The sequence below is a fragment of the Onychostoma macrolepis genome, chromosome 09 (genome assembly GCF_012432095.1).
Source record: "Onychostoma macrolepis isolate SWU-2019 chromosome 09, ASM1243209v1, whole genome shotgun sequence".
Lineage (NCBI taxonomy): Eukaryota > Metazoa > Chordata > Actinopteri > Cypriniformes > Cyprinidae > Onychostoma > Onychostoma macrolepis.
The window spans coordinates 28,272,346-28,299,818 of record NC_081163.1 but is presented as its reverse complement, the minus strand read 5'-3'; the positions used below and the strand labels follow the sequence as shown (position 1 = coordinate 28,299,818).

Here is a 27,473-nt window from a genome sequence, read left to right as displayed (position 1 = left end):
CCCAATTCAAATACCTTACACCCTGCGTCTCTTAATGCATTGTGTTGCTTTCTTGAGCATCAGTAAATGTGTTTACCTTTTGTAATAGTTATGTATGAGTCCCTCGATTGTCCTCAGTGTGAAAAGATGGATCTGAAATCATAGTCACTGCTGGAAAGGGTTCAAATCTGCAAAAGATGCTGGAAAACCTGAGAATGTGCAGGACCTTGAGGATTTTTCTGAAGAAAAGCGGACAGTTGAGCTGCTCAGGAGAAACAAAGGACTCGTGAAACACTATCACAAAACAAACATGAACCACTATTCCTTATTTAAAAAAAAAAAAAAATCAGCTATAATTCTGACTTCCAGACCAAACGTAAACATTTGTTAAATGAAATAGCTTCATCAGGCCAGTCCTAAATAATAATAAATAAATAAAAAAACATTATGCATATTCTGCAATGTGATGTAAACTTTTGACCACAACCGTATGTATGTGTGAAACAGTGAGTACAGCAGGCTAATTTCAGTGAAATATCAATACCCCTATCATCCTCTGCCATGTCCTTTCTATTTATTTTGTGGAAACTGTCACTGGTGGTTCTGTCACATTTAATAAAATATAAAAAAACACATTTTCTCTAATACATTGTACAGTTTTCATTGCTTAAGCACAAGCTAGAATGATGAAACATAACATGCTAATACAAATGTAATGACAACAGACAGCTATTTTGTTAGCTGAATTTTACAGCAATTCACAAATTATCATATGTACGGTGACCAGGAAGGAACATGTTCGGTTTTGACAGATATTGTGATTGTACGACGGCGTTTTAGTGCCTCGTTAAAAAAAAAAAAAAAAAAAAATTACGAGATTAAAGTCGGAATATTTCGAGAATAAAGTCGAAACTACGAGTCGAAATGTTACGAGAATAAAGTTGAAACACTATGAGAATAAAGTCGAAATATTTCAAGAATAAAGTAGAAATTACGAGAATAAAGTCGAAATGTTTCGAGAATAAAGTCGAAATATTATGAGAATAAAGTCGAAATTACGATTACTGGTTGGCTGACGCGCTACAAATAATGAATGGAAGATGTTAAATATTATGTCCTCATTTACAGTATACCATGAATAAAACAGTTTGTGAATAGTCAATTAACGTTTACAGCAGAAAAGACAACAATATAACGTATGTTAACAAATTTGAGTCCACTTCAACCTTTAGAACGTTTTATTGCTGTTTAATTAAACAGGCTATGTGAGGAATGAAAGTTTGGACGCCACAGACGTTTTTGCAGAGTAGGTGGTGGAATTTTCACAATAATTTAATTAATTGATTCACATAAATACAGCAATCTGTATTGCTGATCTTGAAAATGACATTATTGTAAGACACATAATTTGTGTTTCGTTATAAAACTGATTTTGAAAGTTGAGACTTTGTTTTATATTAAAAGCACTAAAAGCACAAAGCTTAAGCTATTGGGTGGCTAGCGCACTACAAATAACGAGTAATGCACAGGAAATATTATTTCCTAGCATACTGTCCCTGCGTACGTGGTATGACTTCTGCTAATAATCCCACATATATTTGTAGTGTATTAAAAAAGGGTTAAATAAGAGAGCTACAGCGCCCCCCAAAGGAATGTCGATTGAGTGTGTGAGCTGATGTTAAAGTCGGCATGAAATCAAAATTGACTATTCTTATTTTTTGATGGAATACTGTAGTGTTTATTATAAATAATTTATCCGTGCACTTCATTATTTTTTTTTTAATTCATGTGCCCTCATAATCTTTAATCAAAAATGTTAACCACCCCTCCCCCTCAAAGCGACTCATCTTCTCTTCTGGTCACGAGTCATGGCGCAAGGGCGGAGCTAGTGCTGTGAGGGGTAAACGCTGGGATAAACGACAGGGGAAAAGCTGAAGCTGATGCTTCACTTTATAGCACTAGGCTTGTTTGAGATGCGTGTCCCCTGAAATGTAGGCGAGAGTAGGCGGCTGCAGTGAGGGGAGGAGTGAAATAAGTGCAGTCAAGACGGACAGTTCTGACCTTGAAGTGTCGTCTGCCGCAGCTCAAAGAACGAAGTCTGATTCCAGAATAGATTTTATTCTACAGGAATAAAATCGAAACTCGTCTGCAGAGGAGCTTCCCCAAATGTTCTTTGTCTCTAGTATATATGCACAAATTTAAAAAGGAGGGTTTCTATACATTAAGTCACATGTATACAATTCTATATTTCACTTGCGTATGTAATTCTATCTGTCCCAAAGGAGAGGAGACCATCCAGACTTTGTTATGGTAAAGGGGAGAAAGCCCACTCCTAATTTTTTCCAGATGTGTCTGCCACGTATACATTTTGACACAAAGGCCTTCAGAATATATTGGAAGATTAAATAGATACATTATAGGCAAAATTCACCTTGATTATGTCTAAGTAATTCTGATTAATATCAATAAAAATCCTCTACAACCTCTCGAAGAAAAACAGATACCTATGAGATCAAAGGCAGATATCGCATTATTCTCACTCACATGCTGTGCTGCTGATAAACATGATATCATTTCAGTTCTGAAATGTGATGAACAAGACACTCAAAGTGCTTGCTATTTAATTCCATATGAAAGGCGTATTTATCATCCATTTTTATTTTAATTCAAACATGTATTTTAGATTTTTATAGAAACTATGACAAAACATTTCACACAGAGATTGCACTGTCATATTGTTTGGGAATATTAATGCTCAATTTAAATACATAATCACATGAAACCAGATGAAAAAAAAAAAAACATTTTAGAAGAGAACGCAGCATCACGGTTGTCTGAACCAATGAGCATTAAGCTGTGTCGTCGGTCAGTCGTTTCCCATCATGCTTTTGATCAGTGCAGTCGGTGGAGAGCAACTGCAGGCGACTGCTCAATCCGACACAGCCACCTCGCCATTGCGAGAGTTTTTTGGCCCACGTCAGCATGACAACAGAACAAGGCGGATGTAACTCGGACACTTTTCTAACCGGCATGCATCTCGCGGTGATCATCGGTGATCGGTTCTGTGCAGATTTTGCTCATCTCAAACAAGCCTACTGACACCAGTCACAAGCCTCCCGGTTTTCATCTAAAATATTTTAAATTGTGTTCCGAAGACGAATTAAGCTTTCATGGGTTTGGTAGGACATGGGGGTAAGTGATTAATGACAAAATTTGAATTTTGGTGTGGAGTATCCCTTTAAGTGCACACACATGCAAATACTGTAGGCTACATGAGAGAAAGGAGCACAATCCATTGAGAGCAGAGGATCAGGTGAACACAATCAGCCCAGTGAGGATTAAACTACGGGCATGGTAACAGGAAACAAGGAGGCAAGACAAGAGGAGCGCATGGCCAACACAAACAAAGACTTGCCCAGTTGTGCTCAAGCACAAGACAAAGAAAGAAACATTAAACAGTGACAAGACTGTTAGGGCAGGATCCTGACATATATGTCCTTGAAAAACAGCTCCTTACAAGGCAGTATTGTTTAGAGCAATTATAACTTAAGCTATTTCACTTTTCTGAAGTATACTCCTTTTCTCGTGTGAATGAATATAAAGGAAGTGAATGGTGACTGTGAGGAGGAGGGCAGTAAGAGACCTAAGAATATCATAAAGATGTAATTTTAAAAAATGTGTATGTGTGACAAATTGCAGAATGTACATTAATTTGGTGAGCCCTCCTCCGATGCCAGAAACACCAGTTTGAATCCTGCTCAGAGTGAATGTAGCAAGTAGAACCGGAGGGGTTGCACAAGTATTCAGAAGATGCCAGAAAACAGTGGAAATTTAACTGCTTAGGCCAAACAAGGGATTAATGAACAACCATTACAAAACATAAAACAGTAATGAATCAAGGTTATGAGATGCAGTATTAAGAATCCAGTGTATATGTACACTGTTCATTTATATAAACTCAATATTTTGTCTTTTGGACTATATGTAAACATCTGTTTTGTGAAATAACTTAATTGCTTATTCTGGGCAGTACAAAATATAAAAATAAAATGCAGTTTTTATGTTCACTCTCGTATTTTTTTTTTAATTATTAATATTTTCCTGATTCTGCAAGGTGTATGTAAACTTATGAACTGTTCTGTAGCTATAAAGCCAAGAAAGACCCAAGAAAGCAATGCAAACTAATACATAGAAAAAAACAACAACAACAACAACTGTATTTTAACAATGACAATGGAATACAAACTGTTCAAAAGTATGCTTTGGAAGTTGATTGTTTTTTCATACAGCTTTTTTTTCTTTCACTACACAGGAGATTGTAAAAGAAAGACAATGAGTTCAGCATCAAGGCAAAAAAAGAAAAAGAAGTAAGTGGTTTTATTCACTGAATGTTTTATGTTTAAGACAATTTAATATCTAATTAAAAGTGAACTGTTAGTAAAGTATTTAGGAGTTTATGAAAAAAGTCAGTAATAAAGCTAATATGTTTTACAAATAATCCCAAGCATACTAACACTCGACTCTAGCATTAATTAATCTAATTTTGTACTTTGTCTATTACACATTGAACCTTGAATTTGATTTGTTTTGTGCAACTTGTGATGAACTTTACTTTGTTCAATGCAGAAACAAATTTGGTGCTACGTCTCCACCATTTATTGATTACTTGAAGGAAATTTTGAGAAGGTACCCAGATGGGGGACAAATATTGAAGGTAGGTAAAAAAAAAAAAAAAATAATAATAATAATAATTATAAAAAAGAAATACCTTTACATATTGCATGAATAATCAACCCTTTGCAAAGAGCTTGACTGACAGACGATCTGATCAATCATAACGCCAAATCCACCATCTTGTCCGGCAAACAAATCAGACAGGAGAGTAGATTAACTTCGGTGGATTTAAACTTGAAAAATGTGTATTGACATCTTCCGCAGTTGAAATGAAATAGGATCTGATGTTCATTCATGTTTATTTCGTGCTTTATATAAATATAAAAATACGATTGGTTCATGTGTGTAACGGGGCTGACGAGACGTGAGACGTGCGGATCCAAGTGCAAGCTTTTATTTACAGGCACGGTCATAAATACAGGCAGGGTCGAGCAATGGCAAACAGGTATGGCAGGGACAAGACAAAGAGTAATCCTAGGGCAAGCGAAGGTCGACGATGGGCGAACATTATCCAAAAGGGCAAGGCAGACAGATAATCCAGGTACACAGGCTATAATCCAGGCAAGGGAATAAACAGAGTCCGAACAGTGAGACAGGGGTAAATACAGGGAACACAGACTAGAAAATAACAAACGTTCCGTAAAGCAGCTGACACTTGGGGAGTGAAAAACGCAGGACAATACAGGAACTGAATAGAAACACGGAATGGCACGGAAAGGGTTAATTCAGGAAACACGGGCTAGAAAACGAACACAGGAAAACAGGCAATGCAAGACTAGAATACTAACAAGGGCTCTGTAAAGTAGCTACCACTAGGAGAGGGATACGTGCATACAATACTCGGCCGAGAGGGAAAGAAAGTCCAGGGTTTAAATAGGGCATGTAATCAGTGTGTGCGTATGATCAGGTGTGCGTGTGATTAGTGCAATCAGCCGTGTGTGCAATCAGTGCAATGAATGATGGGAAATGGAGTCCAGTGTCATGGAGTCAATGTGGTGAGCGAGTGACCTCTGGTGGAGGGTGAATGGAAGTTCACAGACCGGACTCGTGACAGAGCCCCCCCCAAGGAGCGGCTTCCAGACGCTCCAAACATTACACAATCCAGGAGGGTGGTGGAGCGCAGGCGGAACAGGGTAGGGACGGAGGGCCAGGTCCACGTGGGAGTGGGAAGACCGGGAACTGAGGCAGAGCAGGACACCCAGGCAGAAACGGCGAAGCAGAGAACCCAGGCGGAGACCAGGACGGAACCGGAGCCCACCAGAGCGGAGCAGACGGAGCTGGAGCCCACCAGGGCGGAGCAGACGGGGCAGAAGACCTCCACGGCGGTGCAGACAGAGCAGGAGCCCACCAGTGCGGAGCAGACAGGACCGGAGACCTCCACGGCGGAGCACAAGACCACCAGTGCGGAGCAGACAGGGCAGCAGACCTCCACGACGGAGCAGACAAGGCGGGAGACTTCCACGGCGGAGCAGGAGAACCCCACGACGGATCAGGAACACACAGCAGAGATTGAAGCCTAGGAAAAACTGAGAAACAAGCAACAGAGAGAGCATATATGGTCTCAAGGACCGAGGCAGAAAACACAAAAAGTTCATCAATATTTTGCCTTGTGATAACGGAGCGGGCAGACAGTCCATAAGTCAACTCTCTGATGAAAACAGGACAGGCAGACAATTCACAATTTAAATCATTGGCAGTGACAGAGTAAACAGGACAGATATGGGGTGCATTTATCCTTTCTGGGATTAGGACAGACAGTTCAGGGTTAGATTCCTTGACAGACACAGGCAATACAGACAGTTCGAAATCAGACACTATGGCTAGTTCAGAACGGAGCGAGAGTTCAGAGGTAGCCTCCTCGGCCGGTTCGGAGCAGGGTAAAAGTTCAAGAACGGCCTCTGTGGCTGTGACAGAACAACCCGGAAGTTCATAGACGTCCTCCATAGCCGTGACGGGACAGGACGAGAGTTCAGGGACAGCCCTTCTGGCTGCGGCAGGACAGGACGAGGATCCGTAGATGGCCTCCATAGCCATGACAGGACAGGACGAGAGTTCAGGGACGGCCTCCTTAGCCGGAGCAGAGCAAGACGAGAGTTAGTCAGTGGATACCACCGACACCTCCGGAGGTTCTGCAGCGGTTGCCACAACCTCTGGAAGTTCTACAGCGGTAACAGTCTCCTTGACCGCAACTCGACAGGCTGAGAGGACATTGCTGGGCGCCACCACCTTACAGGGGGTTGAAGCGAGCCCCGCCGCCTCTGGAGGTTCTGCAGCTTGTGCCGCCACCTCTGGAGAAGCTGCAGCGGGTGCCGCCACCTCGGGCAGTTCTGCGGTGGTGTACGCAGCCCAAACGAACAGGAGGGTTAGAGTGAGTGGGTTTGGGGATACCAGCTGCGCATGCAGACACCAGCGGTACATCCCTCAAACTACACATCAAACCGGGATAATGGAAGACTGACCTTGATGATCTGGGTGTGTTAGCCGTGACGGGCTGTGGCTCTGGACGATCAGCCGTGACGGGCTGTGGCTCTGGACGGTCAGCGAAGGCCTGGCGAGACTCTGGACAGTCAGCGGAGACGTGACCCGACTCTGGAAGGCCAATGGAGACGTGACCCGACTCTGGAAGGTCAGCGGAGACGGGCTGCTGTGACTCTGGATGAACAATCGTGACGGGCTGCTGTGACCCTGGACGAACAGCCGTGGACGGGCTGCTGTGACTCTGGGAGATCAGCGAGACGTGACTTGACTTTAGGTGATCAGCTGAGACGTGAAGTGACTCTGGACGAGCAGCCGTGACGTGCTGCTGTGACTCTGGACGAGCAGCTGTGGCGTGCTGCTGTGACTCTGGATGAGCAGCCGTGGCGTGCTGCTGTGACTCTGGACGAGCAGCCGTGGCGTGAAGATCAGCTGTGACTTGACTTGACTCGAAAACAGCAGTTGTGACATGACTTGATTCATGGATGGCAGTAATGACGTGACCGGTTGACATGGTGCCATTTTGTGAGTGCGGTCTGACGCCGCCACCATTTCAGTCATAGATGCGGTGACGCACTCCTCATCCGCGACACCCACAGTGCATAATGAGCCCACACACAACAGAGCACACGTCCTCCATAGCCGTGACGGGACAGGACGAGAGTTCAGGGACAGCCCTTCTGGCTGCGACAGGACAGGACGAGGGTCCGTAGATGGCCTCCATAGCCATGACAGGACAGGACGAGAGTTCAGGGACGGCCTCCTTAGCCGGAGCAGAGCAAGACGAGAGTTAGTCAGTGGATACCACCGACACCTCCGGAGGTTCTGCAGCGGTTGCCACAACCTCTGGAAGTTCTACAGCGGTAACAGTCTCCTTGACCGCAACTCGACAGGCTGAGAGGACATTGCTGGGCGCCACCACCTTACAGGGGGTTGAAGCGAGCCCCGCCGCCTCTGGAGGTTCTGCAGCTTGTGCCGCCACCTCTGGAGAAGCTGCAGCGGGTGCCGCCACCTCGGGCAGTTCTGCGGTGGTGTACGCAGCCCAAACGAACAGGAGGGTTAGAGTGAGTGGGTTTGGGGATACCAGCTGCGCATGCAGACACCAGCGGTACATCCCTCAAACTACACATCAAACCGGATAATGGAAGACTGACCTTGATGATCTGGGTGTGTTAGCCGTGACGGGCTGTGGCTCTGGACGATCAGCCGTGACGGGCTGTGGCTCTGGACGGTCAGCGAAGGCCTGGTGAGACTCTGGACAGTCAGCGGAGACGTGACCCGACTCTGGAAGGTCAATGGAGACGTGACCCGACTCTGGAAGGTCAGCGGAGACGGGCTGCTGTGACTCTGGATGAACAATCGTGACGGGCTGCTGTGACCCTGGACGAACAGCCGTGACGGGCTGCTGTGACTCTGGGAGATCAGCGAGACGTGACTTGACTTTAGGTGATCAGCTGAGACGTGAAGTGACTCTGGACGAGCAGCCGTGACGCGTGCTGCTGTGACTCTGGACGAGCAGCTGTGGCGTGCTGCTGTGACTCTGGATGAGCAGCCGTGACGTGCTGCTGTGACTCTGGACGAGCAGCCGTGACGTGAAGATCAGCTGTGACTTGACTTGACTCGAAAACAGCAGTTGTGACATGACTTGATTCATGGATGGCAGTAATGACGTGACCGGTTGACATGGTGCCATTTTGTGAGTGCGGTCTGACGCCACCATTTCAGTCATAGATGCGGTGACGCACTCCTCATCCGCGACACCCACAGTGCATAATGAGCCCACACACAACAGAGCACACGTCCTCCATAGCCGTGACGGGACAGGACGAGAGTTCAGGGACAGCCCTTCTGGCTGCGACAGGACAGGACGAGGATCCGTAGATGGCCTCCATAGCCATGACAGGACAGGACGAGAGTTCAGGACGGCCTCCTTAGCCGGAGCAGAGCAAGACGAGAGTTAGTCAGTGGATACCACCGACACCTCCGGAGGTTCTGCAGCGGTTGCCACAACCTCTGGAAGTTCTACAGCGGTAACAGTCTCCTTGACCGCAACTCGACAGGCTGAGAGGACATTGCTGGGCGCCACCACCATACAGGGGGTTGAGGCGAGCCCCGCCGCCTCTGGAGGTTCTGCAGCTTGTGCCGCCACCTCTGGAGAAGCTGCAGCGGGCAGTTCTGCGGTGGTGTACGCAGCCCAAACGAACAGGAGGGTTAGAGTGAGTGGGTTTGGGGATACCAGCTGCGCATGCAGACACCAGCGGTACATCCCTCAAACTACACATCAAACCGGGATAATGGAAGACTGACCTTGATGATCTGGGTGTGTTAGCCGTGACGGGCTGTGGCTCTGGACGATCAGCCGTGACGGGCTGTGGCTCTGGACGGTCAGCGAAGGCCTGGCGAGACTCTGGACAGTCAGCGGAGACGTGACCCGACTCTGGAAGGCCAATGGAGACGTGACCCGACTCTGGAAGGTCAGCGGAGACGGGCTGCTGTGACTCTGGATGAACAATCGTGACGGGCTGCTGTGACCCTGGACGAACAGCCGTGACGGGCTGCTGTGACTCTGGGAGATCAGCGTAGACGTGACTTGACTTTAGGTGATCAGCTGAGACGTGAAGTGACTCTGGACGAGCAGCCGTGACGTGCTGCTGTGACTCTGGACGAGCAGCTGTGGCGTGCTGCTGTGACTCTGGATGAGCAGCCGTGACGTGCTGCTGTGACTCTGGACGAGCAGCCGTGACGTGAAGATCAGCTGTGACTTGACTTGACTCGAAAACAGCAGTTGTGACATGACTTGATTCATGGATGGCAGTAATGACGTGACCGGTTGACATGGTGCCATTTTGTGAGTGCGGTCTGACGCCGCCACCATTTCAGTCATAGATGCGGTGACGCACTCCTCATCCGCGACACCCACAGTGCATAATGAGCCCACACACAACAGAGCATAGTCCAAAAACTGACTGAGTGAGGAGCGTGGACCCTCACAAATAAGCCTAACTTTAGTGGCTGATTAATGCTGTCACAAAAAAAATCGATCAAGACATCATCTGGAAAATCAGAATTATTAGCAACCTCTAGATATTCCAGGATAAAGTCCTCGAGTGATCGCATACCCTGCTTGAGGGCTAATAATAGTTTTGCAGTGTACATACCCGGCCAGTATTGTTCATGAAAGCCGCTGGATCCTTGTGACAATGTGCTGCTTCGTGATTCGTGACAATGTGCTGCTTGAACTGAGACACTACAGCGATCTGTCATGACACATTAAAGAGCCACATAACGGTATTTATTGTTTGAATTTCTTAAAAAATGACAAAATTTGAAAGCTGAGACCATGTTTCATACCTAAAGTAACTTACTCTGTCTTGTCTGACAGCATGTTGTCAGTTTCCTCTTTGCTCCGCTATGTATTTTTCACTGTGTGAGAACATGATGTGTTCATTCATTCATTTATTCAACTTTATTTCCAAACTCAAAGTCCATTAGCAAGAAACACACAATACAAACCAGTACAATATACATTAAAAAAGAGACAGTTATACCAATACTTCCTCATAGTGTGAGAGTGACATGGCTTTTTAGGACATAGCAACAGTAACTAAGGAGGGCGGGTTTTTGCGAAGGGTCAATTGTGCATCAAATGGTATGCATCTTATATCTCATCAGTCAATAATAATTATTCTATAAAATTTCAGGAGCTGATACAGAATGCAGATGATGCAGGAGCTTCAACTGTGGTGTTTATTCATGATGAGAGACATTATGGGACTCACAGCCTGTGGACTGAAGAGCTCAGAAAATATCAAGGTATTTGTGTTGTAATCACTGGGAGCAGATTGGTCACTTAGACTCAAAATTATTTTAGAGCCTTCAAGGATTTTACCCTGTAGGGATTTGCGTTTGTTTGCATACCCATTCCTCTTTGTTCATGTGTCACAACTATGAAGATTTCAGTAGTTTTGCAGCTTATCATCTGTTTTGTAAACGGGAAGGAGTTTTGAGTTCTGAAAGTTAGAGTACTTTTTATACTAATTCAAACTTTTAGACACATTTTGCCATTAATAACTGATATCTGTGCTTCAACCCCTTTTGAAAAACACCAGTCTCCATGGTTGTATCACAAACTGTATCTCAGATATCCAAAACTAGGTCAATATCACTGTTTAGTCCTAAAAATATAGGCTGCAAATAAGCGCACAGAGTACATACAGTATGGGAGACATGTTTCATTTTATTTGCTAGGACTAGTACTGAAATCCTTTACTCTTCTATGCAAAAGACTAAATTTCAAAGTTTTTTGTTTGATCATTTTTGTATGATCAGCCATTTGTAATTTTGATCTGGCAGGACCTGCTCTCTATGCCTTCAATGATGCAGCCTTTACAGAGGAAGACTGGGAGGGTATTCAGAGAGTTGGCAGAAGCATCAAGCAGGATGACCCAATGAAAGTCGGGAGATTTGGGATCGGTTTCAACTCTGTTTATCATATTACAGGTAAAATATGCTACATTTTACCAGACTGGCTCATACTTTTTTGCATATTCTACTGCCTGCTAATTAGAAATCCTACAATATTGCTTGTTGATTTATATAGTGTCAACATCGCAATATGTCAGTCAATGTCTTTTTAAATATATATCACGTTATTTAAACGAAGCAAATAATGATTAAACCAAATGTCATTTTTGTATCTTCAGCTTTCTAATGGTTAGCATGCTAACAAATTATGTGTTCACAGTAATATTGTAATAGTTTTCTTTTTGAATTCTGCTATGCTGTTAAATTGTCAGAGGGTAGGCTATATGTTTATCAATATTATTATTGTAGGTATCACAAGATAAATATACTGTTACAGATTACAATAACCTTTTTTGAAGGTCAGTCTAGTATTAATAGTAAAATGTGATATTGGACATTTAATTGTGCATGGTCATTTCCCATTTTTTTCATCAACTAACACTCATCATTCAAGTTAATCTTTAAATACGTAACACTAAAAATAACACATTTAATAACACTCTTGAATATAATATTTAGACAATCCCTACACTGTTTATTATAATGTTGCACTAATGTCCGGATAAAAATAAATGTAATATTGACTTATTGTATTGACTAGGATTGGTTCATCCCTAATCATAGTGTATAATCAACAATCTGGTTGCATTGATCTAATCGGCAGCAACATCAGTTTTAACAAATAACTGCCCCTCAAGGTACTTTGAGTGTCAGATTCTGACACAGGATTTAGCACAACACTAGCGATGTTAACAATGTTAAAATTTATTATTCATATATTTTTTTTTTTTTTACAGACTTGCCATGTGTCTTCAGTTCTGAACACCTAGCCATTTTTGATCCACAAAAGATGATGTTTGGAGAGGATGAAGAAGGCTATCGATGGTCTTTGAATGATGAAGAGGACAGAGAGAGCCTTTTGAAATTCAGAGATCAGTTTCAGCCCTTTCAAAATATTATCAGTCAAGTCAACAGTTGTTCTTGGGAGAAGGTCATCAGCGAGGAGCAATACTTCAAAGGAACGCTCTTCCGCTTCCCTCTGCGTAATGAGGCTTCTGAGATCTCAGATAACCTATATGACTCCACAAAAGTTACCCAGCTATTTGACAGTTTCATTGCTGATGCAGACATCAGTCTTCTTTTCCTGAGAAATGTGTCATCCATTACTTTACTGCATATTGACAACAATGGCCTCTGCAACAACAGGCTGAAAGTTTCAGTGTCAAATCACTTTATAACTGACCTTTCTCATATCAAGCAGGAATCGTTTGACAGAAAAACATGTTTTAAAACAGTATCAAAGATTTCCCAGCAAATGGAAGAAAAGAGGTCCAAGTGGCTTGTGACAACTTGCCTTCTGAAACAGGGATATATACCAGAGATTGACTCTCTAGCTAATAAGCTGAGCTTCTACCCTCAAGTTGAGGCAGCATTTCAATTAGATGATGACCAATCACTTTGCAATGGGCGTCTAAGTTGCTTTCTGCCACTTCCAAATAATGAACCAAACAAAACTGGGCTTCCCATTCACATCAATGCTTGCTTTGGCCTGACAGACAATCGGAGGTTCATCAAGTGGCAAGAGGAGGATCAGAAGAATGATGAGTCTGCGATGTGGAATGAACTGCTCACAAAAGAGATTCTTCCCCATGTATATCTCATGATGATCCTAGATGCCATTCAATTATCAGAAAACTCAGCCCTGCCTTCCCCCACAGTGTACAATCTTTGGCCTGACCTATCGAAGACTGTACATAAAGAGAGATGGCATGAAGTTGCAACAGATACTCTGAAAGGTCTATTTGAATACACAATCTTCCACCTTGCGGATGATGAGCAAATCTGGGTGTCTGCTTCAGAAGCAGTTTTTCCAGTAAACAATATGCATAGTGGCACAATGTCTGCGGTGTCAAGACTACTACTTGCTGAAGGAGAGAACCTGGTCACAGTCCCAGAACATGTTTTGAAAGATGTTCAAGAGATATTCCCTGAAAGTCACACCTTGACATGGGTGACTCCATCTTATGTTAGAGATGTCCTTCACAGAAGTGAGGCTGAAAATCTCAGTAAAGATGACAAATACAATCTTCTTGAATTTGCTCTCAGTGATGAAAAGTACACAGAGCTGCAAGGACTTGAGCTTCTACCTCTCAGTGATGGAACCTTCACTTCATTTGGCAATGGAGTGCAGAACACTGTTTTGATTGACAATGAGAAGTTTCCAAGGTAAGGTTTGACGATCTCTGTCCGACTTGAATTCTTTAGTGTCTTTATATTGTGTTTTGAAAGTAGTAATAATCAGTTTTTTCTTCTTTGTTTAGAACATTGCTGCCATTTTGTAAAGAAAGGTTTTTACCCAACGATCTGAGCAATTTTTGCACTATGCAACTAAGGAAACTAGCAACAAGGAGTAAGAAAATTGTTTCATATATTTTATCAGGAATGCTTATAATAATATGAAATTAATGTGTGTGTGTGTGTGTGTGTGTGTGTTTCAGGCATATACAACATAATCAATTTGGATGCACAGCATGTTGTTACACTCATGAAGAAGCACTTACCCATGGACTGGAAAGTTACTCAAGGTCACGTGACATGGAAAACAGCAGAAGATCATCATCCACCAAAGAGCTGGCTAGCTGAGTTCTGGAAGTTTCTAAGCAATGAATGGAATGACTTAAGCAGCTTTATTGACATGCCTTTAATACCACTGGAGCCACTGCAGAGTTCAGGCAATTCTCTTTTGTTAGCAAGGTTGCAGAGTAAAACAACTTTGATCTTTCAGAGTAGCACAGGGTCCAACTTGTCAGATAATGTTCAGAAAGTGTTAAGGATGGTGGGATGTACAGTCATAAAAAGAGATAAGTGTCTTCGACATCATTACATTGAAAGTTATGTTCTTCCAGCTTCACCAAGAAATGTTCTACAAGTCTTTGTAAACACAAACAGAGACCAGGTCATCAAAGGCATTGCCTCTGCTTCATCACATGAAAGAGAGGAGTTGAAAGTCTACATCTCTTCTTTGGATTCTCTCTCAATTGCTGAACAGGACCTACTTTCCATGTTGCCTATCTTCAGAATAATGTCTGGTAAATATGTTGCAGTTAAATCAAAACAAGCATTTGTTTCAACCACCAATCCAGCCATTCCAAATGATCTGCCAATACCTGACACCATTGTACAGTGTGCAAATGAAGCTGATCGCAGACTTTTGACTCTTCTGAAAATTGAACTCTTGGATGCAGCTAAAGTGGCTGTTCATTTGATTGACTGCATTAAGACAGGCTTTTTCCAAAATGCTGAGGAACAGACAATAATGACCTGGATACTGAATAATGGTAGCATTCTGCTCTCACAAAGTGAGCAGCTGCTCACAAAAACAAAAAGTCTCAATTTTATTGTGAAAACTCAGGGAGAACGCAAACAAGCCTCAGACGTTTTTGATCCAAGAAACAGGACATTCCAGGACCTTTTTGAAACAGATTTATTTCCCCCACCTATTTACACAAAAACCCAGGAAATGCTTCAGAGTTTGCAACGCCTTGGCTTAAAGACAGAGCAAAAAGAAATATCAACAGCAAACGTACTCCAAGTCGTAAATCATATTGAAAAGCTTTGTGTCCACTCACCAGATAAGGCATTCAAAAAAGCATATACTCTTTTTCGAGTACTGAATGAGAATGATTTCCTTTCAAAATTCACCAAGATGCAGATAGGAGAGCTGATGCAAAGGCAGTGGGTGCCCTGTCAAAATCCAAAATTCTTGAAAGGAAGCATTTGTAAAAATCCAAAGAGAGGTTTCTACAAGCCAGCTGAAGTTAGGGATTCAAAGTATTCTTCAATTGTTGGATATGTAATGCCACTTACCTCTGAGCTAACAAGACATGCCTGCAACCACCTTGGACTTTATGACCCCCCTCCTGCTGAAAAAGTTTTAGAGAACCTCTCTGCACTGAGATCAATGGTAAACCCAAATTCAGATTTTCAGTTTAAAACCAAACTGCACAGTATCTATAAATTCATGCAAGACAACATGATAAATTTCAGAGATTTAATGGACAAAAAATGCTTTCCCTGGATCTGGAATAAAAGTGAGTTTGTCTGCCAAGGAGACATAGTTTTAGCCTATCCACCTGGATTGGATCTAAGCCCTTACATCAAGAAAGTGCCTGAAGAGTTTTTGCAGTATGAAAACCTGCTAACAAAATTTGGTGTGAAGAAAACACTGTCTGATGAGGAGATTGAAGACATACTCCATGACATAAAACACAGAATTGACTGCAGGTGTCCTCCTCTTGGAGACTCGACAGAACTTAAAGTGTCAATTGCCATCCTTGACTGGATGCGAAAGAATGAGAAGCTTTTAAAGGACAGTACACCTGTGCCTGTCATGGCACAAAACCAAAACTTCACTCTGCAATCTTTGTCCAAAACAGTCTTCTGTGACATAAGTGCCGAAGGACTAGATGACCTGAAACAAGACAATGAGGAATTCTATGTCATTCATGAGGAAGTTCTGCCCCTCACTGCAAGATGGTTGAAAGTCCCATTCTTAAGTACTCGCATCTTAAAACCACAGTTCATACAAGCAGAGCAAGCATCATTTGGTATAGAGCAATGTGGGCAATCTGAATCAATTACTCAAAGAATTAAGAACATTCTTAAAGAGTATGATGAAGAAAGTGACATTTTCAAAGAACTCCTACAAAATGCTGAAGATGCTGGGGCAACCACGTGTAAATTTCTCCTTGACTTGCGAAAACACAGAGACCCCCCTGAAACCCTCTTTGATGAAGGAATGGCCCTCTGCAATGGACCATGCCTTTGGATCTTCAACAATGAGCTCTTTTCACAAGAAGATTGGAGAAACATTGTCAAAGTGGGATCAGCATCAAAAGAAAACAAAGTTAAGATGATTGGAAAATTTGGGCTTGGATTTAATGCTGTTTACCATGTGAGTGATATTCCCTCAATTTTGAGTGGGAGCAGCCTTCTCATACTTGATCCAAATGTCACCCATTTGGAAAAGCACATACTCAGCAGAGGAAACCCTGGAATTAAACTCGACCCATTCCAGGAACGGCTGTACAAAAGGTTTCCTGGACAGTTTAAATCTTATGAAGGCATTTATGATTGTGATCTGTTGCAAAACAGCAAGAAATCCTATAATGGCACCTTAATTAAATTACCATTTCGCACTCTGGAGGAGGCAAACAAGTCAGAGATCAGTTCAAAGGTATATGATGAAGATTGCATTACGAGGTTTAAAAACCATTTGACTGAAAACTCAGAAACTCACCTACTATTTCTGAAAAGCATTACATCTATGTGCCTTCAAATTGTCCCTGAAAATGCATCAACTCCTCCAAGGAATGACGAGATTCAGACTCCTCTCAACATATCCAGAAAAGTCATGAATTCATTTGCTGTCTCGAATGACACACTTCTCCAAGAGATGAAGAGTACCTTCAGGAATAATGATATCACAAGACACAGCAATATTGATGTCAACAGAGCATACATTGTTAAAATAATTCAGGAGCACTCAGAGAGGTCCCTCACACAGTACTGGCTTTTGTACTCATGTTTTGGAACACATGATTCTTTGCAAATGTTCCAGAAAAGAAATGATCAAGAGCATGTGTTTTCATTTCCAATTGGAGGTATAGCTGTACCTTTGCATAGAGAGGCAAAAGCTAATGCATGGTCCCCTGATGAAAGCCTCTTTGGCCAAGCTTTTTGTTTTCTTCCTCTCTCAATTGAGACCGGTCTTCCAGTTCATGTCAATGGGACTTTCGCAGTCACATCAAATAGGAAGAGCCTATGGGAAAAAGGATTGAAGTCTGAGTGGAACAAAGCTTTACTTAAAGATGCTGTAACCTCAGCTTACATTACAACACTGCTTGAGCTGAAGAAAATGGCCCAAAATGGAAATATCCAGAACTATTCATTCTATGCATTCTGGCCTAACGCTCAGAGAGTAAGCAAAGCATTTTTACCCCTGGTTGAGTCGTTCTACTCAACAGTTGCACAGAGTAAATCTCTGGATATTTTTAGCAGTGGACATAATTGGTGTTCTATGGACAAGACAAGATTTCTGAATCCAAAAATTGAGAATAACCAAGCAGTTGGACACGTTGCCATGAAAGTGTTCTTGAGCTTGGGAGGTTCATATTCCTGTGTTGTTTCTCTTCCAACATGGGTAAGAGACAGTTTCAATTATTGTGGCTTCAAGGAAATGATCCAACAGAAAACGATCAACTGGCCTGAATTTTACAGCATTGTGTTTAAGAACTTGAGTGCTGTGGACACACATAACAGAAATGTGCTTGTTCTGAATGCCATCGACTTGAATGATCCTGCTGTTGATGACCTACTGAAAAGTTACCCTTGCATTCCAACACAAAAATGTCAGAAGCTTCAAATTATCAAGCGACTTGTGAATCCTTCTGGCAAAGTGGCTTGTTTGTATGAACTTGAGGAAGGACGCTTTCTTGAAGGAACTGCAAATAACTATCTCTCACCAAAAAGAATTCAACGACTTTCCGATTTGGGAATGCTGAGTGACCGCCTCCCTTTAGAAGACATCATAGAAAGAGCAGGGAAGATATCCAGCTTTTGGCAACAGGATAAATCTAAATGTTGTAAATGTCTTCGGTGTCTTATAGAGTCAATGAAATACTCCTCAGAAGATGTGAATTCCCTGCTGTGGCACACACTTTCTCAAATACCATTCCTTCCTGCCTTAGCTCCTTTAGTTCAGCAAAACAAGAAAACCACCGTTCTTAAAAAACCCTCTGAAGTGTACACTGAAAGTTGTCGCAATGTAGTAAGCATGACAGAATTCACAGTTGATCATTCAAACCTTCAGATACACAGTTATGATCCAGTTTTCCAGAAACTGAGAGTACGGACAAATCCACCAGTTGAGACGGTGCTTCAGCAGCTGTTAAAAGCACACCAATACTGCAATGCATTTGAAAAGACTGCTCTCCTCAGCGTTGCTCAGTCTTGCTATGAATATCTCAACAATTACTTGTTGGAACAGAAAGATCCCAATCCAATTATTGGCCATGCAAAATCATTTCCATTCATTTTCATTGAGGATCACTTTGTAAATGTGAAGGCAGTGGCCAGAAGTGAAGAATTTGAAAAGAAACCATATCTCTATGTGCTTCCAGTCATCTTCTCCAAATTTGAGAGGCTCTGGGACTGCCTTGGCGTCAAAAAACAATTCACAAAAGAGCAATTTGTTGCTGCAATTGAGGAAATGAAGGCTTTATATGGATCTCAGCCTCTTTCCATGTCAGACCTCCATAACTGTGTTGCAATACTCATGAATGGGCTGTACAAAATCAAAGAAGAAAAGCTTACAAACTGTCTCATTCCTGATGAAAAAAGTGTGCTGACATTTTCTAAAGAGCTGAGATTTAATGACAGCCCATGGATTCCTGTCTCAGCTGGTGTCAAGCTCTCCCATGAGCTGATACCTCGGCCTGTGGCCTGTCACTTTGGTGTAATGACAACAAGACATCATACTCTGAAAGAACATTTTGTCAGTGGGTTTTCCCTTCATGCCAAAGAGTTTGGACAAACCGAGAAACTAACTGTCCGAATAAAAAATATAATTGATGCATATCCATCTAAAAAGGATATTCTGAAAGAGCTCATTCAAAATGCAGATGATGCAGAGGCTACAGAAATTCACTTTGTGTGGGACAAAAGAAAACATCAGACAAAAAAGATATTTGGAAAGAAATGGGAACTGGTTCAAGGCCCAGCACTTTGTGTGTACAACAACAGAACATTTTCTGATGCTGATCTGCAAGGTATTCAGCAGCTGGGGGAAGGAGGAAAACGCGGAAGTTTAGGAAGAACTGGGAAATATGGACTTGGCTTCAATTCAGTGTATCATCTGACAGACTGTCCATCTATCCTGACCGGTGATAAATGGCTCTGCATTTCTGATCCAAATCTAAAATACGTGGAAGATGTAACAAAACAGTCCCCAGGCTGCAAGTTTTCAATGGAAGATGAATTTAAAAAGTCTTTTGAGGATGTTTATCATACCTTTCTTCCAGAAATGTTTGCACTCCATTCTGGAACCATGTTCAGGCTCCCTCTCAGGACAGAGAAAATGGCAGAAAAATCTGAAATATCTAGACATACAGTCACAGATTGTGACATGAAGGAACTTTATTCTGCTTTGACAGAAGATCCTGAAGGACTAATTCTTTTCTTGAAACACATCACAAAAATACAGTTCTCAGAAATCAGTGAACATGGAAAACAACCAAAATGTTCTTTCCTTATTGAAAAGAAATACACAGAGAAGAACATGGTAAGGAAGGAAAACTTTCACAGACATGTTCGAGAATCCCTCATGTCAAGAACAGCAGAACCCTGCGAAACCATCTATGACATGCAAATCTCATCTGGAGTTAAACGAAGTCAGTGGGTCATTGCAGAGTGCTTTGGCTTTTCGAAAGCAAACTATGTGCAAAAAAACAAGCAAGATCATTTCAAAGTTCCCCAAGCTGCTCTGGCTGCATGTTTGAGCAGCAATTTTAACCACCAATTTACTGGCAGGGCATTTTGTTCTTTGCCTTTACCTGGACAAACTGGTTTACCAGTTCATGTGAATGCAAATTTTGAAGTAGATTCTTCTAGAAGGGACTTATGGAAAGAGGATGGTGATAGTCTGAAGACTGAGTGGAACCAGTCACTAAAAGTAAACATCATTTCACCACTCTATGCTGACCTCCTGGTACATCTTTGTTCAGTCATGCAGAAAGATAAACCTACAGCTCTTGTATTCCTCAAGACAGAGCTTGAGTCTTCTTGCCTTAAATACTTTCCATGCATTTCCTCAGAAGTAGACAAAGTCTGGCATGAGATGATTCATGAGGTCTATAGATCAATTAACCAACGTGACATTTCTGTCATACCCACGGTACACGCTGTTTCTATTGAATCATCACATCAACATAAAAAAATAAAAAAATACACAGTTACCTGGTGCAGTGCATCTAAACCACATTCAGAAAATTGTCCATATTTTACAACTGAGGACCATGATGTAATTTTCGAGATTTTAGATGACACCGGGATGAAATTAGTGCCACACTTTTGGAAAATGCATGAAATAAAAGAGAACTTCAAAATGGCTGGTGTGGATGTGGCAGAAATCAGTGCTTCAACAGTGATGAATTTCTTGAAATTGACACTGAATGATCTTTCCCAGACAAATAGTGGCTTGCCTTTGCCCATCAACCAGACCTTAATCAAAAACAGAACAAGATGCTCAAAACTTTTGAACTTCTGCTTGAAAAATGTCAATGAGAAAAATGTCCATGACCTCAATGGCCTTCCTCTTCTCCTCACACAAGATCAGATGTTAAGAGTCTTTGACTCTAAATCCCCAAAGCTGATATCAAAATTTAGCAGGCTTTTCAAAAGACATCAGGAAATGTTTGCAGATATGGATGTCAACAGAGATCATGCCCAAATTCTGTGTGAGGGAAAATTCATTGAGGGCTTAACAATTGCCATAGCAGCAACGTATTTGAAACCAGAAATCAAGCTACTACTCAGGCAGTCATTACCTGATCAAAGGTGTCAGCTCTATAAAGCAGATACAGAGACAATCAAATGGCTGAAAACATTGTGGACCTTCTTTGAGGATCAAGGGAAAAGCTACCAAAATGGAAAGCTGAATGTCTTCAGAGAGATAAAAAAGCACTTTGACGACAGTCCTATCTTACCAGTAATCTGCCCCAGTCAAAATAACACACATTTCTTACAAACAATGAAAAACATATCAAAAGTGATTAATTGTGGAAATGAAAAAATAGCATCCATTCTCATAAAACTGGGGTTCATGAAAATAGACCTTTTCTTTTTCACTGGTCTCAGTCTTGAATTCCGTCTCAATATGAATCCAGAACTCCTGAAAACAGGAGACAGCAGTGCTGTTTTGGGGCAGGTTTATCATGTACCACATTCACAGTTTGAGGAGCTGTCTAAAGATGAATGTATAGATCTTCAGAGCTTCTTACAGCATGGGATCAGAGATTCCAATAACAAGAGTCAATATGTGTCGATGCTCAAGTCTTTGCCCCTGTTTGAGTCAATATCTGGAAAACGGGAAAGGATAGATTCACACAGAAGTGTATTCATTCTGAATTCTAAGCGTCAGAATGACTATCCAAATTTGTACCATGTCGATGGATGTGATAGTATCTTCCTCAAGCACACCTGGGTGAACTTAGAACTGGCAGAGCATCTAAAAATTCAGATTCTAAATGATTTGGAGTTCTGTGTACAATTTATTGTTCCTTCTGTGCACATGATGAAAGAGGCTAAGCTTCTTGATTTCATGCGGTTGTTAGTGCAACTTGGACCAGTGGACCACAGGATTGTCTGTGCATTGAGAGATGTCAGAATTATTCAAGACATCCATGGCTCTCTTCAGGTGGCTTCATACTTCTGTGATGACAGTGTACACCTGTACAGAGTAATGCTTCCAAAAGAGAGATTTGTGCCAGAAACATTTTGGTACAATTTCCAAGATAAAGATATTGAAGCACATTGTCTCTTAAAGGACCTTGGATTGAAACATGAAGTGTCTGATGAGGAAATCATTCAGTTTGCAAAACAAATTGAATCTGAAGCTAGAGGCAACACTCCTTTAGATGTTCTTAAAAAAAGATCACAACTCCTATTTGAGACTGTTATATCAAATAGTAAAGACAAAAAGTCTGATTTACTGAGCAGAGTTGCTAGCATTAAATTCATCTTCCCAGTGCAAATTCAGCAATCACTTTGTGATTATCACAAGGCCTTTGCTCAAGAGAGGCAGGTTGTTGCAATCAGTGGATCACTTATTGGCAGAGACAGTGATCACCAATATCTGATATGGACATCTATGCCAATCCTGCCCTTAGAAAACTGCTCTCCACATCACATAAAGAAAATGGTGGATGCTGGAGCCTTGGAGACTCCACCCCCTGGAGAACTGGCTGATAATCTTAAAAACATCTGTAAATCTCAGTGCCACACAGACATACTGCTAAAAACAAGAACCAATGTATTTAGCAAATCATACGCATACTTGCAGTCAATATATTTTGATGCCTCTCTGTTCTCAGACCTCCCTGTTATCCTTGTGGAAAATGGCGCAACACTTGTGAAAGCTCACCAGACAGTACTTGTGCTACATGATGCTCTTGAGTTTAGGCCTTATTTGTACACCATTCCCTCAAATTATATTAAATTTGAAGACTTCTTTGAGAAGATTGGTGTCAAGGAAAGACCCACCATTGATCAATATAGCACTGTTCTTCAAGAAATCTATTCTGATAGCTCTGACAAAGACAGCCTTCAAGCAAATCAGCAGAAAACTGTGAAACGTGTTGTACAGCAGCTATTTTCCCTGCTGAAAAAGGAACAGAAAAAAACGATTTTTCAAAACAACCAACTTTATCTTCCTTCAACAGATGGGAAAATCTATGAATCCTGCACTTTGTTTTTCAATGACACCGTCTTTCAGGCTGCAAGACTCGAGGGTCCTTTGGAAACCAAGCTGAAACTGCTGGAAAAATTTAATTGCTGTTATCTTGGAAATGATCACTATGAACATCAAACATTGTTGCAGTTCCTTCCCGAGCATGTTCGCCCCAGATTTCTCTCGGATGTCGTTTCTGAAAACCTGGAGGGAACAAGTGTCCAATATTGTGATCATGAAGGGGAGTGTGAATTTAGTGGCTGGTTTGAAAAACACTTGTCTTCTGCTGCATTTCTTTATGGACTAGTCTGTCTCATCAGAGAAGAGAGCAAAGGCAGTGTTTCACATTCTGATGCTGCAGAAAAGTGTGAAGAAATATTTTCTAAGATTCAAATTATCTGTTGCAAAACTCTTCAAACTGAGCTTCTGTTAAACCATGAGCCACTTGAGGGTAGTAAGGCTGAAACAGATGTTTATGTGAAAAAACAACAAAATGGATGCAGTTTCTACTTAAAACACAATGATGACATGGCCCTCAAAGTAGTAAATGAAGTTAATATGTGTCTTATGAAAGAAATCAATGCTCTTCTAAAGAACTGTCTGACCACATCAAGCCTTCTAGTCCTTGGACAACTTTTGCTGTGTGATAACATGGAGGATGTTGAGAAAACCTTGGCAAATCATGGCATTCATAACAGTGGCTACAAGGAGGAAGGACATAGTTCCTTACCGAACCCTGGATGTCATATACCTGAAGAATGGCACGACTGCCTTGATATGAACTTCCTGAACAACTTTGAAAGTGGAGAGTATGTTGGCTTCAGCAAGGACGATTCCGGTGAATATTTCTATGCCATTGTTATTGAGCGAGTGGATGATCCACTGGGACAATCAAGACAATTTCCTGCACAATATAAAATTAAAGTTGGCAGTGATGACTTCATTGAAGTAAGCTCTCTTGATCTTTACCAATTTAAAAGGGAAAAGAAGGAAACTGTGTCAAAAGGGTCCACTTGCACAGATATAGAACGTCTTTTGACATCTGGGCCTCCACCCAAAACAGTCTTTCCTGAGACATTAGAAGAGAGCAAAAGAGAAATTGACGAAAGCTTAAGCAAAATCTGGAAAATGTCTAGTGAAGACAAACAAAAAGCCCTTAAACGGCTCTACCTCCAGTGGCATCCAGACAAGAACCCAGGCAATGAAGCACTTGCCACAGAGGCATTCAAATATCTGCAAAACAGAATTGAGGAACTACAACAAGGGAAAACTGCACATACCACATCCTCGAACTGGAGAGATTTCTATAATATGTGGAACACAGAGGCACGAAGTCACAGGAGGGGACGCGAGAGGTTCTATCAGAACTATTCTAGACGGCACTATAACTTCTGGTCATACCACAGAGAAACTCCAAGGCCAAACAGAGGGGAGGCAAACCGCTGGTATGAACAGGCTCAATGTGACATCAGAGCAGCTCACAATGACACTGGTGGAGAAAGTTCAGAGTGGTGTCTGTTTAAAGTGCATCAGGCTGTGGAAAAAGCCCTGATAGCAGCAATGTACAGGGGAAGTGGACATCATCCCAACAACTGCTCAATAACTAGCCTTGCTCTACAGGTGTCCCATTTCAGCTCACAGTTGACTTCTTTACCAAGCACTGTGAGGCAACTGACTGAACTTGGTGTTGATGGCAAAAAAACACAATATCCAAACTATCACCAATTTCCTTACATTCCAAACAAGCAATTTGGCATTAATGATGCCAGAAAGGCATTGGATATTGCAACAAATCTTATCTTAAAAATAAAAGAATACATCTCTTGAAACTACTGACTAATGTTCCATATCTGTATCTGTTTAGTACTGCTTAGGGCTGTCGCGATAACTGCAATATCGCAATACCGCGCTATTGACGAGCATAACCGCAGAGGAATGCAACAACCGCAGCGGCCGCGATATTTCAGTGTTTTCTTTTTCGTAAGGTTACGCCCTTCTTGTTTTACACTTCGTGCATGTGTACTGAATATTAGCAATGATAACAATGTGTTCCATGCTGATTTGCACATAAGCTCAGTAAATTTGCACTTAACAAGCCTAAACAGACTGCGTGCGAATGAGAGAGAGATCGACTGATCGCGTGCGATTACCTGCGTCTGTCCTTCAGGCCGAGTCATGTATATCTGTGAAAACAAGTTGTCATGTCCAAGGAAAGCAAATCTGTCTTAGCATCGACGCTCTGCTGGTCAGCTGAGCCTTTAAAAGTGGCACTCAAAGTTAAAATGATTTAAACAGCGTGTTTCATTACAAATCTCTGAATGAATCAGCGCTTTTGAAGGTGTAGTTGAATGAAGACTCACTCAAGACAGTTCCTTGACGCTACCTTGTGGCGTAACAATGAAGCTGCACTGACTGACAGCCCGTCTAGAACACGCAGGTGAAATATCAACAGAAAACGTATCTTGTCAGTCAGATTCGAGGATCAGAACTAACTGTTATATATATATAGGCTAACAATATACTAATGATCTTATTGTCAGGTTTATGTTTTGTTATGTGGACCGTTATTTTGTCATTCTCTTCTGTTTACTTCACTTCCTGTTTCAACGCGATTTAGTTTCGGTTTCATATATATATGTATATATGCGGTAATACCGCATACAGCGCTATTGAGCCACTCAAAATTACCGCAAGGGAAATTCCTTAACCGCGACAGCCCTAGTACTGCTAACATGCATACTGTAAATTCTTAAATCTTTGTAACCATGTTTTGATAATTGTCTGGTTATCCTTTTGCTTACTATTATGTGTGACATTTATATTATTCCATACTGGACATTCTTGTAGCAAACAGAAGAGCATGGCATTAGCAATGCCAAGGTCATGGGTTCAATTCCCAGGGATTCAAGAAAATAAAATGTTTATCTTAAATGCAATGTAAGTTTCTTTGGATAAAATTGTCTGCAAAATGTGCATTAAAAATCACATTAGAATTACAAATCTCAATGTCAGTCATTTAAAAGCATGTTTTTTATTAAGAAATATTAACAGAATTCAAAAGCTATTTCAACCAAATATTCACTAAATGACAAAACTACAAAAATTGAACACTTAACAGTCACACAATTATTGTATGATACAGATTCTGTACTTTACAATCATTGCAGCAAAATCACTTATTGAGCCTATTTCAATATAAAGTATTATATGAACAGTGTCTCATGTTGTTCCCCTTACTGTCTGATCAAGAAATTAAGCTTCTATTTGAGCAGCATCTGGTTTCCTCCATGCCACTGCAAAAACCTCCCGGTTTTTCATCAATCTGCGTATACATAACACAAGTTTACACTTTACAATTGCGTGTAATGCATACACCAAAGTCCAATTTTGCGTGCATTTGACACGCCGATCATCACCATTAACTTCGGTGGAGAGCAGATGTGTCAGAATACCATCCAGCACCTTCAGCGGCAGTGACGTCACCAGCGAGGCTCAGTTCGCCCAGAGGCGTTGAGAAGTGCAATCTGGACGATTCCATTGGTTTATAACACGGCAAATCTTATTGGTGTAGACCCGAGCATGCGCATTCCTTTTTGTACGATTTTGTAATAGAGAATGGGAACCTACGTCACGCAACGTCGTATTCCGCCATGTTTTAGGTCATGCTCAGGAGCACACAGCGTAAACAAATGCAAATCACTACAGAAAAAGCCAACCGTTTTACATTAATATTTTTTGAAAAACATCTTACATAGGCTTAGAATATAACGGACTAATATGTAAATCTCTTTAAATAAAAATAAAAAAATCGCCCTGTTGTTTGTCTGAGAGGCTGCAAATATTCATTACTATTCAGTCTCCTTACAGTGGTACTGATATAATCTAACTGCTAAAACACTTCAGTAGCCCCTCACTGCAGAACAAAGATCCAGGGGGCGGGGTTGGATCCACATCCAGGGGGTGGAGATGGGTAGGTTTAGGGGTGGGGATGGGTGGGTTTAGGGATCAGGGGGAGACAGGTAGGTTTAGGTAAATGTAAGGTGGGAGGAGTTGGATCTAGATCCAACCACACCCCCTGGATCTTGTGTTCTGCAGTGAGGACCATCTCATTCGTATAACCACAATCTTATTAAATACCATGGATAAACTATGGTTAGAGTAGCAAAACCATGGCTAATTTTGTAAGGGGAGAATACACTATAGCTAGATCTCAAACAGTGGATCATTGTTATATCGTCATTTTGCCCTGTAAAACTGCTCAGTGTTAAGAGTTAAGCCATTATAGAGTTAACAGACCTCTGAAAGGATGTGTATT

At 41.7% G+C, this 27,473-nt stretch overlaps 1 protein-coding gene across 2 annotated transcripts in view; it reads left to right on the top strand.

Moving 5' to 3' along the window:
- Positions 1-26,288, top strand: part of LOC131546491 (sacsin-like) — a 31,540-nt gene extending 5,252 nt beyond the window's left edge. The window contains exons 2-8 of one of the 2 annotated variants that reach the window (XM_058786076.1): positions 4,292-4,346; positions 4,606-4,693; positions 10,830-10,941; positions 11,482-11,628; positions 12,450-13,878; positions 13,974-14,062; positions 14,151-26,288. In XM_058786076.1, the coding sequence (XP_058642059.1) occupies positions 4,312-4,346; positions 4,606-4,693; positions 10,830-10,941; positions 11,482-11,628; positions 12,450-13,878; positions 13,974-14,062; positions 14,151-24,985 (12,735 nt within the window). In that variant the 5' untranslated portion in view covers positions 4,292-4,311 and the 3' untranslated portion in view covers positions 24,986-26,288. Of the gene's footprint in view, positions 1-2,204; positions 4,347-4,605; positions 4,694-10,829; positions 10,942-11,481; positions 11,629-12,449; positions 13,879-13,973; positions 14,063-14,150 lie in introns of those variants that run through there. The other variant, XM_058786075.1, reaches the window with a different exon arrangement.
- The last annotated feature ends 1,185 nt before the right edge of the window (positions 26,289-27,473 follow it).